Source organism: Globicephala melas, chromosome 14 (assembly GCF_963455315.2).
Source record: "Globicephala melas chromosome 14, mGloMel1.2, whole genome shotgun sequence".
NCBI lineage: Eukaryota > Metazoa > Chordata > Mammalia > Artiodactyla > Delphinidae > Globicephala > Globicephala melas.
In genome coordinates this window covers 69,443,385-69,459,111 of record NC_083327.1, presented here as the reverse complement: position 1 = coordinate 69,459,111, position 15,727 = coordinate 69,443,385, and the positions used below count along the sequence as shown (strand labels likewise).

Genomic DNA, 15,727 nt, shown 5'->3' with positions numbered 1-15,727 from the left:
CCAATTCTTCCCACCCCACCCCTTTTCCCCTTGGTGTCCATACATTTGTTCTCTAGGTCTGTGTCTCTATTTCTTCTTTGCAACTAAGATCATCTAAACCATTTTTCTAGATTCCACATATATGTGTTATAGTATACGATATTTGCTTTTCTGTTTCTGACTTACATCACTCTGTATGACACTCTCTAGGTCCTTCCACGTCTCTACAAATGACACAATTTCATGCCTTTTTATGGCTGAGTAATATTCCATTGTATATATGTACCACATCTACTTTATCCATTCCACTGTCAATGGACATTTAGGTTGCTTCCATGACCCGGCTATTGTAAATAGTGCTGCTATGAATATTGAGGTGCATGTGTTTTTATGAATTATGGTTTTCTCTGGGTATATGCCCAGTAGTGGGATTGCTGGGTCACATGGTAGCTCTATTTGTAGTTTTTTAAGGAACCTCCATACTGTTCTCCATAGTGGCTGTATCAGTTTACATTCCCACCAACAGTGTATGAGGGTTCCCTTTTCTTGTCATTAATTTTTTTTACATTTTTTTTTCTTGTCCCCTTCCCCTCCCTCCTTCTTACACAAACTTTGCACTGTGGTACTGTGTCTATGACAATATTATGTGGCAGACTGTCTGGTCTGCCTTTATTTTTGTTCTTGTTTTTTTGGCTACTTTTTAAAATTGAAATTATAGTTGATATACATATTATATAAGTTACAGGTGTACAATATAGCGATTCACAATTTTTAAAGGTTATACTGCATTTATAGTTATTAGAAAATATGGCTATATTTCCCATGTGTACAATATATCCTTGTAGCTTGCTTTATACCTAATAGTTTGTACCTCTTAAACCCCTACCCCCGTATTGTCCCCCACTTCCCTTTCTCCATTGGTAACCACTAATTTCCTCTCTATATCTGTGAGTCTGCTTCTTTTTTGTTATATTCACTAGTCTGTTGTATTTTTTAGATTCCACATATATGTGATATATGTTATTTGTATGTCTCTGTCTGACTTATTTCACTTAGCACAAGGCCCTCGTAGTCCATCCATGTTGCTACAAATGGCAAAAATCTCATTCTTTTCTATGACTGAATAGTATTCCATTGTGTGTGTGTGTGTGTGTGTGTAAACATCTTCTTTATCCATTCATCTGTTGATGGACACTTAGGTTGCCTCTATATCTTGGCAATTATAAATAATGCCATTATGAACATTGGAGTGCATGTATCTTTTCGAATTAGTGTTTTTTTTTTTCGGATATATATTCAGGAGCGGAATTGCTGGATCATATGGTAGCTCTATTTTTAGGTTTTTGAGAAACCACCATACTGTTTTCCAACTTACATTCTTACCAACAGTGTACGAGAGTTCCCTTTTCTCCATACCCTCGCCAATACAAGATACTTGTGTTCTTTTTGATGATAACCATTCTGACAGGTGTGGGGTAATATCTCATTGTGGTTTCGATTTGCATTTCCCTGATGATTAGCAATGTTGAGCATCTTTTCATGTGTCTGTTGGCCATCTGCATTTCCTCTTTAGAAAAATGACTCTTCAGTTCTTCTGCCCGTTTTTTAATTGGGTTGTTTGTTTTTTTAAACTTTTGGAATCAGTGCTTTAGCTTGTATATACCTTTGTGGGAACTGGGAGTATTTCCCTCTGGGAGAAGGAAGTAGTGACATATGTCACCCCTGGGCACTCTCAGCCCCCATGGCTTTCTACAGATTTACCCTGTGGCACTAGGCTTACCAAGGAGCAGGTATTTTATGGGAAGGAAAAAGCACCCAGAGGAAAAGGCTTTGCAAGCGGAGCATCTGCTATGTTTCAGCCCCCACTGATCCCTCCAGCCCAGTGCTTCCGTGCAGTATCTTAGCTGCACAACCATATGCTGAGTCCCTGGCTAGAGAGACATTCCTGGGTAGAGTTCCTGGCTCTGTCGTTTATTAGCTGTATGACCTGAGGCAAATCAGTTAATGTTTCAGAAACTTTCATCCTTCTTCTGTAAAATGGAGATCATAACTATGTCATGGAAATGTGGAGAGGGTTAAATAAGGTATGTTAGACACCGAGCGCAGTGCCTACCTCATGGTAGATAGGTGCTCAATAAATGAGAAGTTATTATTATTATTATATATTGCTAATAAAAAGTATTCAAAACTTAGAGGTAAGATGCAAGATTGACTACATGTTGGGCAGTCTGGAGCAGTGTCCACCAGATGCATTCAAGAATTATTCAGCTTTTTATGAGATTCTTCATGTCTTGATTTATGTTACTGTTTACCATTGATTAGGTCCCTACTCCCAAAGTTATATATTAAATTTTGTAAATGTTTTTCTGTTAAAGATGCAAGTGATTTCTGTGTGGTAGAATAGATAAACCCAAAAGTCACATTTTTATTGCCTCGTGGGAAATTAATCAATTTTGTGTTTAACCTAGTAAACTTCTAGCAGTCTTTCAGTGTCTATATACATTGCATCTTGAATTCTTTTTGAACCATCTTTACCATCCTGCTGGTTCCCTCCTTAATTTGCAAGAGATTCACTCTGGATAATTATACTTGGACAATGTCCATAATGCATGCTTGGACAAGTATATATCTTTTAAAAAGTGGCTTGTTCCATTGATTAAAATACGAGGACACCCCCTCCTTCTAACTTATTTCTGCATTTCCAGGGAGCTCCTGAGGTCCTAGTAAGAACTAGAGATTTGGGGAAGGCCCAGAGCACTTACTCAGATCCTGCTTTATCCTTTCTTTCCTCTTGAAGGCCAATGGGGTTTCACCTCAGGCTTCTCCTTTATAGCTCCCACCAATGCTTACTTTCCTCTCCGGGATCCTGGTCTTTGTCCCGCTGATGATGTAGTAAAGGAATGTCTTCTAAACAACTTTCTGCCTTCCTTCCTCTCCCAATCTTAGAAATAGGCACCCTAAATGGTTTCATGTTTAAAGTACTTTTATTCTTAATGCAAACACATACAATGGTGAGGAAAAATAAGCAAAGAGTCAATTACAGTGTTCTCAAATTCTTAAAAAGTACTTTCAGCTTTGCCTCCTGGCCTGCCTCCCCACTAACAATTGCCCACCTCCTCCACTTTAGTCTCCATTCTCCATTTAAGGATAAATAAGTCAGCTCTGCTTCCAGCTAACCTCCTTCCTTTTTCTCAAACTCTTTGAAAGTTCCCTTGGGAGTTTCAGATCTTCCCTTCCAGCCATGACTCTTTTATTCCCAAGGGTTGAATTATCAGGCCCTCTACCCTCCTTGAGAAAGGTGTTAATGAGCCTGCCATTCAAGTTACCCCAGACCTAGGAGGATCTTTTTACCACTGAAGGATGCTCTAAGCTGGTGTCTCTAACCTCAAGGTCTGGGCACCTGGCTTGGCCCACTACTTTCCCTAGGAAAAGTCAGCTGAGGTCATCGCCTAACAGAACCCAGGCTCGACTGACCTGTTGCGTAGAGGTTTCCAACTGAGAAGTGTAGGGAGGTGGGTTTTACAATGCGGATAGTGGGAAGGGATGTGTGAGGGAGGGATGTTTGAGGGAGGGGCAGAGTCAATGTCATTGGAAAAGGCATACATTTCATTGTAATTTTATACTTGGAGCATTTCTAACAATTAATATTTTTGATCATATAAATTACAGAGAAATATGCATGACAAAACTGGCTGTTGCTGATGCACTGAAAATGCAGTACTTCCCTGACTGTGTGGGGTGGGAAGTCGAATTATTGGAATCTCCTGGAGATAGAAGTTTTTTTTTTGCGGTACGCGGGCCTCTCAGTGTTGTGGCCTCTCCCGTCGTGGAGCACAGGCTCCGGACGCGCAGGCTCAGCGGCCATGGCCCACAGGCCCAGCCGCTCCGCGGCATGTGGGATCTTCCCGGACCGGGGCATGAACCCGTGTGCCCTGCATCGGCAGGCGGACTCTCAACCACTGCGCCACCAGGGAAGCCCCAAGAAGATTTTTATATATACCAAAAAGGGACATGGATTTTTTAACTAGTTGAGAAATGTTGTGGGATTTTTGAACAAAGCCTTGGTATAGCTCAAACCCTTCTATTGCTCCAGATCCTCAAAGGGATTTCAAGTAGCCTAACCTACAATTTTCCAAGCCAGAAAAAAGTCAGTTGCAATATGCAAACATCTCTAAGCTGTATTCAAATTCTCCCTGGAATGTTTTGTCTGGTTTTGCTTTTATTATTATTTTTTAAGCTATGAAATTGGAAATAGTATATGTGACACATTTAACTCAGTATGTTCTGACAAGTAATAAACTAATACTTATAATGGTTCCTAAACTACTTGGTTGAAATATGTTTTACATCAGTGAGTGTGTGAATACATACACAATATTATAAGGAAAGACATGATAACTCACTGACTAGTGAAAGATTGCTTCAGAAATCATAAATTACCAGAGATCCAAGTAAGAGCTTTCCCGGGTTGAGGGGGGGGGGGGGCTTTGAAAGAATTTGCATTTGAATTGCATCCTGAAACTCTAAATTTGAACTTATCACCCATTCTTTAAGACACATTGTAGTTATATATAAGATAGCACTATAGAAATGAAATTCAATGACAACAAATTAGTTTGGTCTTTTAAAAATTATTATCAGAGTTATGTTACTCTGCTGGGCTAATTCTTGTTCTAAATTCATCTTGTCATTATAGCATCAAGAATCTGACCCCAAATGGATTTCATAACTAATCTCTTTTAATAAATATCCCGAGTCATTGAAATGTAAAAGAAATCTTACATGGAGAACTCAACAAGAAAAACGAGTTGGGAATAACACAGCTTAATAATTGGTAAATTTTTTCACCTTGCCTTCTTAAATTTGTGTTACTACTGCCAACAAGATAGGCATATTAAGGCATAAAAATGACCATTTTCTAGAACCTGAGGTCAAATCCACTTTAGATACCAAGATATTTATGTCTTTACAGATCTCATTGATCAGTTTAGACTGCCACTTATGATCCTTCTATTCCATCATTCCTAAGCATGAATTTAGTCACAGGAAGTATTTACAGAAAGTTCATTTCTTTATTAAGAATTAATGGAGAATAACTTATTTAAATATGCTGGGATTTAAATGCATTCTGTAAATGATTTACTTATCAGAAATCAAATATTATGTTATATTATCTTATCTTTAACTATAAGATGAATGGGTGTCTTTTAGCATCTGGCTCTGCCCCTTCCTTGCTGTGGGCTGTTTACTGGACCTTGCTTGCTTGTTTTCTCGCATATAAAAATAGGGATAACAATTGCAGTTATCTCATAGGATTGGTGAGAGAATTAAATGAGATAATATGAATATGAAAACCATGTATCTGGCACATAAAAAGGGCTCCATAACTATTATAACTATCATAGTTAATAAATTAAAATGATTGACAGTCAAAGTATGATTGAGACTTTAAAATATGTATTTTTATATTTTGGTATTTCTCTCTTTCCAATTGCATTTTACTTGGGGCGCAATGTAGCCGTCACATTCGTACTATATTTAAATCCATGCATGCCATAAAATAAGCTGTTATAAATTTTATTTACGGGCTTAAAAGGGTGCTTCCAACTGTTAAAATTATGCAACTTCTTTACGAGGAGAGAGGAGAAAAGGAAATAATGTCTATTGAAAAATATATTGTTTTCTTTTTTGTCATTGTTTCATCTACAGAATGGGCAGTATTCCCTTTGGAAGAGCTGATGGGAATAATGCCATTTGGAAAGTACACAACACAGCAGCATGGCAGAACACAAGAAAGTTCTGAACTGTCAGCTTCCAGGGTCCTTGCATGGCCAAATGACTCTTATTTTCCTAAAATTAAGAATATTTTGTAGCAGCAATTTGAATAAACGGACTCACTTGTCACTGTGATTTAATGTCTGCTTTGCTACTGAATCAGCCGTATTTGGCCAGCCCTGCTGTCTTCACATTTTTCTTTGTGTTTATCCCTAAGCTTAGCAACTAACCAAACACTGAGTGGAATATCGATATTTAAAAGTGAAATGTATTAATAGTTTACTAATTGTTCCACAGAGAGACTGAGTTTGTATGGTTTACATTTTTATACTTCTTTCTGTTCTACTTATATTCTGAATGTCTGAAATTTTTTGACTTTCCCCCCACTATTCACAAGCTTTCAAATACTGGTAAAGACGTGTCTTTGTGTGTCTTTAGTTCACATAAGATTGCTATGTTAAGTGCTGATGAATATAGAAATGTTAAGACCACGAGAACAATTTTAATAAAGAATCAAAAAGTAACAGATTATGTAAACAGGACAGGTGGTTTTCTTAAGGTAGTGACCAAAATTAAAGCCCCCCTCCTCCACGCCCTACCCCTAACAGTTTTCTTTTGATCAAATAACTATAAGCCTGTGTTTCTGGACACAGAATGATGTTTTAAGTTGAAAAAATATTACTGACTTTTACTGAAAGCAAATTCAAAGCAAAAAGCTTTATTTTATGCCATTTAAAAATTGTCAGTCATATATTTACAGTCATAGAATTACCGTTTTTGGGTTTTGTTTTACCTTGGAAAGGCTTGAAAATATTTACTTTAAACCATTTTTATACGTACTAAAGTATTATAACACTCTTTCGAAAAAAGAAAGTGATCATGTGTCATTTCAGGCATCAAATTGGTCTAGGCAAGGGAAAAGTATTCAGTGTTTTTGCACGAGCTCTGGGCTCTGAATGGCGCCTCTTCCACTAATCAGAAAAACTTTAGAGCCGGCAGGGTCTTTAAAGATCATTATTTTATACCCTCAGTTTACAGGTAAGAACCTGAGGCCCAGAGAGTGTAAGTGACCTGTTGAAGGTCCGGAGCTCTCCAGACACCGCTGCAGGATCTTTCCCCAACTTCACTATTGTGGAGGCTGCTTTCTATATGCCATTCTCTTCTTCCTACGACCCTCACAAAAATAATTTCGAGGTTTTTAGAAAGATTACTGGAAAATCTCGGGGCTTATGAGATGTTTTATTTCCTTTCTTAACCCCTTTTCCTTGCTTCCGATGCGTCCCCAGACGTCCGCGGAGCCGCTGGAAGAGGCAGCGGGCAGGGGCCAAGCTCTTTCTCGGGGAGAGACGGGTGGTGGCCCCAGCTGACCACTTCCCGCGGCCAAAGGCCCCGGCCTGGATCATCCTCGGGCTCCTGGGCCGCGTGATGCAGCCCAAAAAATGTGCAGCATCGCACGTGTCCCTGCCAGCGTCCGCGCCTCGCGAGTCCAGGCCTCGCGCGCCGCCGCCCAATCGCCGCTGCCGCCTGGCGCTCGGGTCGCGTCCGCCGGTCGCAGGGAGACTGGAGCCCGGGAGCCGCGCCGCCCGCTGCCATGCGGTTCCGCTTCGGGGTGGTGGTGCCGCCCGCGGTGGCCGGGGCCGGGCCGGAGCTGCTGGTCGTGGGGTCTCGGCCTGAGCTGGGGCGCTGGGAGCCGCGCGGGGCGGTGCGCCTGAAGCCGGCGGGCACGGCAGCGGGCGCTGGGACACTGGCGCTGCAGGAACCGGGCCTGTGGCTCGGGGAGGTGGAGCTGGCGGCCGAGGAGGTGGCGCAGGATGGGGCGGAGCCGGGCCGCGTGGACACGTTCTGGTACAAGTTCCTGAAGCGCGAGCCGGGAGGAGAGCTCTCCTGGGAAGGTACTGGGAGCTGCGCCGGCCTGCATCCCGGCCTCGGCCTTGGCCTTGGCCTCGGCCTCGGCCTGGGGCGGGCCCCACAGTCCCCGCCGCGACTTCCCGGGCGCTTTGCCCGGCGCTCGGGCTTCACAAGCTGTCTGAACTCCCCGGGCGCCCTGGGCTGACCCTTCTCTGTCCGCCCAGCTGTCGCCCCAGCCGCGCCTCCCGCACCCAACAGGTTCGCTAGATGGAGGCTGGGTTTCTGGGTTTCTGTCCTCCCGCCCCTTCGGTCTTTGCTCCTCCGACCTCTTTCCCACAAACACAGGACCCGGTTCGGGCCTCGGTCCCCCTCGCCCTCCGCGTCCTCCCTGCGCGGGTTCCCGGTCTGCCAGGTCCCCCGCCGCTCCTGGGTTCGCTCCTCAACTCTGCCTTGACTGTTTTTGTGCCCTCATTTTCTTGCCCCGATTCACTAAAAAATGACCCAACCAGTGAAGCTACCCTTTTCGCTAATCCTAAACTGCAACGTGCTATCTCTAGTGTATTATTTTTTCTTCTTTTCGATTTGAGAATGAACTACTGGAAAAACGTTGAGCGTTTCTCTTTTTGATTTTTTTTAAAGCCCCGAATATATGACAGTTGAGATATGCTCTGATTTCTTAAAATATAAAAACAATACATGCTGGCTGTAAAAAATCAAAAACAAAAGCAAAAAATGTACAAAGTAAAAACTTGTGTCCTCCACACACCCTAAGTCCACTGCACACAGACCAATATATGACATGTATCTATCTCACACATAAATTGGTTAATATATTATTCTCTATCCTGCTTTTTCTTGCTCTGTAAAGGTTGCGGATACCTTTTAGTGCCACTCGTATAAATGTATATTTCATTTTTTAAATGGCAACGAAATATTCTGCATTTACCAATGTGCATTTAGGTTGTTTTCTGTCTTCCTCTGTTATAAACAGTAATAGCTTAATTGGAAATTTGTGTATAAAGTTATCTTTGAGCATTTGGGAATGTTCCTGTATGGTAGATTCTGAGAAGTGAAACTGTTAGGTCAAAGCGTGGCCATATTTTACATTCCAGTAAGGACTACCAAATTATTCCCTGAAAACTTTATGCCAGTGTAGAATCCTGCCCGCGATGTGTGAATTTAGACAGTCCTTTCTTTAAATGAAATGTGCAAAGTTGGGGATTGGAGTATGTGTGGCTCAGTAGTTGTCTAAAGTGGATGAAATGTCTCTGTGGAAGTTTATATGACAAAAATGGGCCACTTAGCCCATAATGATGTGGAATCAAAGAATCTGCAAAAAGCATGAGTGTTCTGTAATATGTTTATATATATATTTTTTCCTTGTTCCTCTTTGTACCCCGCTGAGTTTCATGGTCTGGTGACGTTTATTGTCTTTTTGTATTACGATGCCAGAACTGAAAGGTACTCTCATCAATTATGCCCTTCTTTACAGGATATTACTATTATTAATAGTATTATATAATTATTTTTCATAATAAAGTAATATCTGATCATTTTAATAAAAATTAGGATGGTAAAAAAGAAAGATTCTTCCCTTTCCCCAGTCTCTCTCCTTTTCTATTTTTAGTTTTTCTGATATTCCTCCCAAAGTTCTGAATAATTTGCTTATATTGCTATTTCTTAATATATCAAGTTGAATTTTTCTGTTTTTAGATTTTCTGAGTTACCATACAAGTTATATATTACATTTAAATTAAAATTAGACAATATCTATTGACAGCTGCTGTATACCCATTAAATTAACCATCATACTTGCTGTGAAATATGAGGAATTTAGCTCAAGTTCATTATCTCTCTCCTCCCTGCTGGTTTTTATATTATTATTTTATACTGCATATATGTAGTTTATTGTTGACTTTCTATTATATAGAAATTTCTGTATTATGCTTCTGTTACATAGAAAGTTACTCCTATGTAAAAGGATAAGAAAAATAACTCACCTACACATTCCTCCCCTTCTCCTTACTTTGGTTAATCATCATTTCTACATTAAGTTCTATTAACATATAATTTGTATTCTGTTTTATAATTGTTGCTGTGCCTTCTTGTTTTAGGTGGATAGGTTGATTCTAAGAACTGTAAGTTAACAAAGAGCATCACGAGGCGCAGCATAGCCTATTTTGTTTGTTTGTTTGTTTGTTTTTTTGCGGTACGCGGGCCTGTCACTGCTGCGGCCTCTCCAGTTGCGGAGCACAGGCTCCGGACGCGCAGGCTCAGCGGCCATGGCTCACGGGCCCAGCCGCTCCGCGGCGTGTGGGATCTTCCCGGACTGGGGCACGAACCCGCGTCCCCTGCATCGGCAGGCGGACTCTCAACCACTGCGCCAGGGAAGCCCGCATAGCCTTTTTTTTTTTTTTTTTTTTTCTGCATAGCCTATTTTTAAGAGCAAGGATTCTAGAGCCAGAATGGCTTCACCAACCAGTGTGTGACCTTGGGCAAGTCACTTTACTGTGCTGTTGTTGAAAGGACTAAACTGGCTAATAAATCTAAAGAGCTTAGAATAAGACATATATTAAGTGTTAAATAAGTGTTTGTTATTGTTACTATTATGATTAGGAAATAATTAGTGTGGAACTAAGTAGTTCAGTTGCACTCATTAAAAGTTTGGAAAAAAATTGTGTGACATGAAACCTGTGTACCAGGAGGAAAAGCTCTCTTCTCTTACACTGTAAATCATACTCAGATTTTTATTTAAAGTGATACCAGAGTTCATTTTACTTTATATTTGGGTGGCCATGTTCTACACCTTGTTTCAAACTTTCTAGTTACTTTTTAAAAACAGAAACAGCACGTTGATCATCAAAATTTCCTAGCTTAAATGCAGTATTGGATGAATGCAAATTCCTCACTTTTTGAAAACATTCTTTTCCTTGAAGAATTGGGATTTTTGTTCCAATTTTCACTAATATATAGCTTTCTGAGCACAGCTGAGACTTTTATTTTTGTTGTTTTTAATTGAACTCCGATGTGTGTTGCATTGTTAAGGATTCCAAATCTTCCAGTTTCTTGAATGTCTTAATCATTTCATTGGATTGTATCCTCAAATAATTTTTTTTTGGTATTTTTTTATACTTTTTTTTTTCACACACACACCCTGTATTTTATTTTTACAAGAGATAAATAAACTGACACCAGACATTGTAAATGGATGGCCACAACAAAAGCAACAATGATTGCAATTACCAAACACGAAACACACTCACACTATGTCATAATATTGACATTCAGTCCAGTAATCCTCCACTGTAACAGCTCCTTTACTTTGCAGTGAAAATTGATTTGTATATTTTTTGCCTCTGAGTCTTTGTGGGATTTTTTTTTTATTCAAACAGAAAGTCACAAAACTTATAATCATCCTCATCAGTTCACTCAGTCCCATGTAATTAATTTTTTTTCATCTTGATCTTTTGTTAGCACTTTTATAAATTCATCAGTTTTCCATTAGGGTTCTGAAAATGCTTATTCATTCAGTTCAGCAGTATAGTCAGTTACCAGAAACCTGTACTTGTCAGAGTCTTTTCCATGAATTCCTTGAAGATGAAACCCTTTTATAGGAATATATTTGCAAAAGCATCAGAGTACACCCAGAACTGTCTGCAAATGACAAAAGACTTCAAAATGACCATGGTTAAAGATTTGATGAAAGTTCATAATAATGCAATTGACAAGGAAATTTAGTTATTTCTGAGATACATATTTTAAAGTAATAACTAGAATAATGACTTATAACATTATACCAGAACATATAAGATTTTTAGAAATTTCATGTAATGTCTGAAACATTTATATTAACATATTTCCATACAAATAACCCAAAGAAAATTTAGTATTAGTTGTTTTTGTTTGTTTGTTTATACTGCAGGTTCTTATTAGTCATCAATTTTATACACATCAGTGTATACATGTCAATCCCAATCGCCCAATTCAGCACACCACCATCCCCACCCCACCACGGTTTTCCCCCCTTGGCGTCCATATGTTTGTTCTCTACATCTGTGTCTCAACTTCTGCCCTGCAAACCAGTTCATCTGTACCATTGTTCTAGGTTTCACATACATGCGTTAATATACGACATTTGTTTTTCCCTTTCTGACTTACTTCACTCTGTATGACAGTCTCTAGATCCATCCACGTCTCAACAAATGACTCAATTTCATTCCTTTTTATGGCTGAGTAATATTCCATTGTATATATGTACCACAACTTGTTTATTCATTCATCTGCCGATGGGCATTTAGGTTGCTTCCATGACCTGGCTATTGTAAATAGTACTGCAATGAACATTGGGGTGCATGTGTCTTTTTGAATTATGGTTTTCTCTGGGTATATGCCCAGTAGTGGGATTGCTGGATCATATGGTAATTCTAGTTTTAGTTTTTTTTTTTTTTTTTGCGGTACGTGGGCCTCTCACTGCTGTGGCCTCTCCCACTGCGGAGCACAGGCTCCGGGCGCACAGGCTCAGTGGCCACAGCTCACTCCGTGGCATGTGAGATCTTCCCAGACCGGGGAACGAACCCGTGTCCCCTGCATCGGCAGGCGGACTCTCAACCACTGCGCCACCAGGGAAGCCCTAGTTTTAGTTTTTTAAGGAACCTCCATACTGTTCTCCATAGTGGCTGCATCAATTTACAGTCCCACCAGCAGTGCAAGAGGGTTCCCTTTTCTCCGCACCCTCTCCAGCATTTGTTGTTTGTAGATTTTCTGATGATGCCCATTCTAACTGGTGTGAGCTGATACCTCATTGTAGTTTTGATTTGCATTTCTCTAATAATTAGTGATGTTGAGCAGCTTTTCATGTGCTTCTTGGCCATCTGTATGTCTTCTTCGGAGAAATGTCTATTTAGGTCTTCTGCCCAGTTTTGGATTGGGTTGTTTGTTTCTTTAATATTGAGCTGCATGAGTTGTTTATATATTTTTGAGATTAATCCTTTGTCCATTGATTCGTTTGCAAATATTTTCTCCCATTCTGAGGGCTGTCTTTTGGTCTCGTTTATGGTTTCCTTTGCTGTGAAAAGGCTTTGAAGTTTCATTAGGTCCCATTTGTTTATTTTTGTTTTTACTTCTATTACTATAGGAGGTGGATCAAAAAGATCTTGCTGTGATTTATGTCAAAGAGTGTTCTTCCTATGTTTTCCTCTAAGAGTTTTATAGTGTCTGGTCTTACATTTAGGTCTCAAATCCATTTTGAGTTTATTTTTGTGTATGGTGTTAGGGAGTGTTCTAATTTCATTCTTTTACATGTAGCTGTCCAGTTTTCCCAGCACCACTTATTAAAGAGACTGTCTTCTCCATTGTATATCTTTGCCTCCTTTGTCATAGATTAGTTGACCATAGGTGCGTGGGTTTATCTCTGGGATTTCTATCTTGTTCCATTGATCTATGTTTCTGTTTTTGTGCCAGTACCATATTGTCTTGCTTACTGTAGCTTTGTAGTATAGTCTGAAGTCAGGGAGTCTGATTCCTCCAGCTCCGTGTTTTTCCCTCAAGACTGCTTTGGCTATTCGGGGTCTTTTGTGTCTCCATACCAATTTCAAGATGATGTTTTCTAGTTCCTTAAAAACTGCCATTGGTAAGTTGATAGGGATTGCATTGGATCTGTAGATTGCTTTGGGTAGTATAGTCATTTTCACAATATTGCTTCTTCCAATCCAAGAACACGGTATATCTCTCCATCTGTTGGTATCATCTTTAATTTCTTTCATCAGTGTCTTATAGTTTTCTGCATACAGGTCTTTTGTCTCCCTAGGTAGGTTTATTCCTAGGTATTTTATTCTTTTTGTTGCAGAGGTAAATGGGAGTGTTTCCAGAATTTCTCTTTCAGATTTTTCATTATTAGTGTATAGGAATGTAAGAGATTCTGTACATTAATTTTGTATCCTGCTACTTTACCAAATTCATTGATTAGCTCTAGTAGTTTTCTGGTATCATCTTTAGGATTCTCTATGTATAGTATCATGTCATCTGCAAACAGTGACAATTTTACTTCTTCTTTTCCAATTTGTATTCCTTTTGTTTCTTTTTCTTCTCTTACAGCTGGCTAGGACTTCCAAAACTATGCTGAATAATTTTGGTGAGAGTGGACATCCTTGTCTTGTTCCTGATCTTAGAGGAAATGCTTTCAGTTTTTCATCACTGTGAATGATGTTTGCTGTGGGTTTGTCGTATATGGCCTTTATGATGTTGAGGTAGGTTCCCTCTATGCCCACTTTCTGGAGAGTTTTTATCATAAATGGGCGTTGAATTTTGTGAAAAGCTTTTCTGCATCTATTGAGATGATCATATGGTTTTTCTTCTTCAGTTTATTAATATGGTGTATCACATTGATTGATCACATTGATTGATTTGCATATATTGAACTTGCATATATTGCATCCCTGGGATAAATCCCACTTGATTGTGGTGTATGATCCTTTTAATGTGTTGTTGGATTCTGTTTGCTAGTTTTTGTTGAGGATTTTTGCATCTATATTCATCAGTGATATTGGTCTGTAATTTTCTTTTTTTTGTAGAAAAAAAGACAATTTCTTTTTGTCTTTATTTTTTTGTAGAAAAAAGAAAATTTCTTTTTCTTTATCTGGTTTTGGTATCAGGGTGATGGTGGCCTTGTAGAATGAGTTTGAGAGTGTTCCTTCCTCTGCAATTTTTTGGAAGAGTTTGAGAAGGATGGATGTTAGCTCTTCTCTAAATGTTTGGTAGAATTCACCTGTGAAGCCATCTGGTCCTGGACTTTTTTTGTTGGAAGATTTTTTTTTTTTTTTTTTTTTGCAGTACGCGGGCCTCTCACTGCTGTGGCCTCTCCCGTTGTGGAGCACAGGCTCCAGACGCGCAGGCTCAGCGGCCATGGGTCACAGGCCCAGCCACTCCACAGCATGTGGGATCTTCCCGGGCCGAGGCACAAACCTGCGTCCCCTGCATCGGCAGGCGGACTCTCAACCACTGCACCACAAGGGAAGCCCTTGTTGGAAGATTTTTAATCACAGTTGCAATTTCATTACTTGTGCTTGGTCTGTTCATATTTTCTGTTTCTTCCTGCTTCAGTCTTGGAAGGTTATACCTTTCTAAGAATGTGTCCATTTCTTCCAGGTTGTCCATTTTATTGGCATAGAGTTGCTTGTAGTAATCTCTCATGATCCTTTATATTTCTGCTATGTCAGTTGTTACTTGTCCTTTTTCATTTCTAATTTTATTGATTTGAGTCCTCTCCCTCTTTTTCTTGATGAGTCTGGCTAATGATTTATCAATTTTGTTTATCTTCTCAAAGAACAAACTTTCAGTTTTATTGATCTTTGCTATTGTTTTCTTTGTTTCTATTTCATTTATTTCTGCTCTGATCTTTATGATTTCTTTCCTTCTGATAACTTTGGGTTTTGTTTGTTCTTCTTTCTCTAGTTCCTTTAGGTGTAAGGTTAGATTATTTACTTGAGATTTTTCTTGTTTCTTGAGGTAGGCTTGTATAGCTATAAACTTCCCTCTTAGAACTGCTTTTGCTGCATCCCATAGGTTTTGGAACATCGTGTTTTCATTGTCATTTGTCTCTAGGTATTTTTTGATTTCCTCTTTGATTTCTTCAGTGATCTCTAGGTTATCTAGTAACGTATTGTTTAGCCTCCATGTGTTTGTGTTTTTTATGTTTTTTTCCCTGTAATTCGCTTCTAATCTCATAGCGTTGTGGTCAGAAAAGATGCTTGATATGATTTCAATTCTCTTAAATTTACTGAGGCTTGATTGTGACCCAAGAAGCGATCTATCCTGGAGAATGTTCCATGCGCACTTGAGAAGAAAATGTAATCTGCTGCTTTTGGATGGAATGTCCTATAAATAACAATTAAATCTATCTGGTCTATTGTGTCATTTAAAGCTTCTGTTTCCTTATGTATTTTCATTTTGCATGATCTGTCCATTGGTGTAAGTGAGGTGTTAAAGTTCCCCACTATTACTGTGTTACTGTCTATTTCCTCTTTTATAGCTGTTAGCAGTTGCCTTATGTGTTGAGGTGCTCCTATGTCGTATGCATATATATTTATGATTGTTATATCTTCTTCTTGGATTGATCCCTTGATCATTT

At 39.4% G+C, this 15,727-nt stretch overlaps 1 protein-coding gene across 5 annotated transcripts in view; it reads left to right on the top strand.

The window, feature by feature from the left end:
* Positions 1-15,727, top strand: part of EPM2A (EPM2A glucan phosphatase, laforin) — a 160,837-nt gene that overhangs the window by 47,210 nt on the left and 97,900 nt on the right. Inside the window, exons 1-2 of one of the 5 annotated variants that reach the window (XM_060283383.1) lie at positions 7,655-7,860; positions 13,696-13,847. The exons of 1 other annotated variant lie outside the window; for it this stretch is intronic. Coding sequence is in view for 1 of the 4 variants with exons in the window: in XM_030853250.3 (XP_030709110.1) it covers positions 7,346-7,646 (301 nt within the window). In the remaining 3 variants the exon portion in view is untranslated. 3 more of the 5 variants (XM_060283382.1, XM_030853250.3, XM_030853254.2) reach the window with 3 other exon arrangements.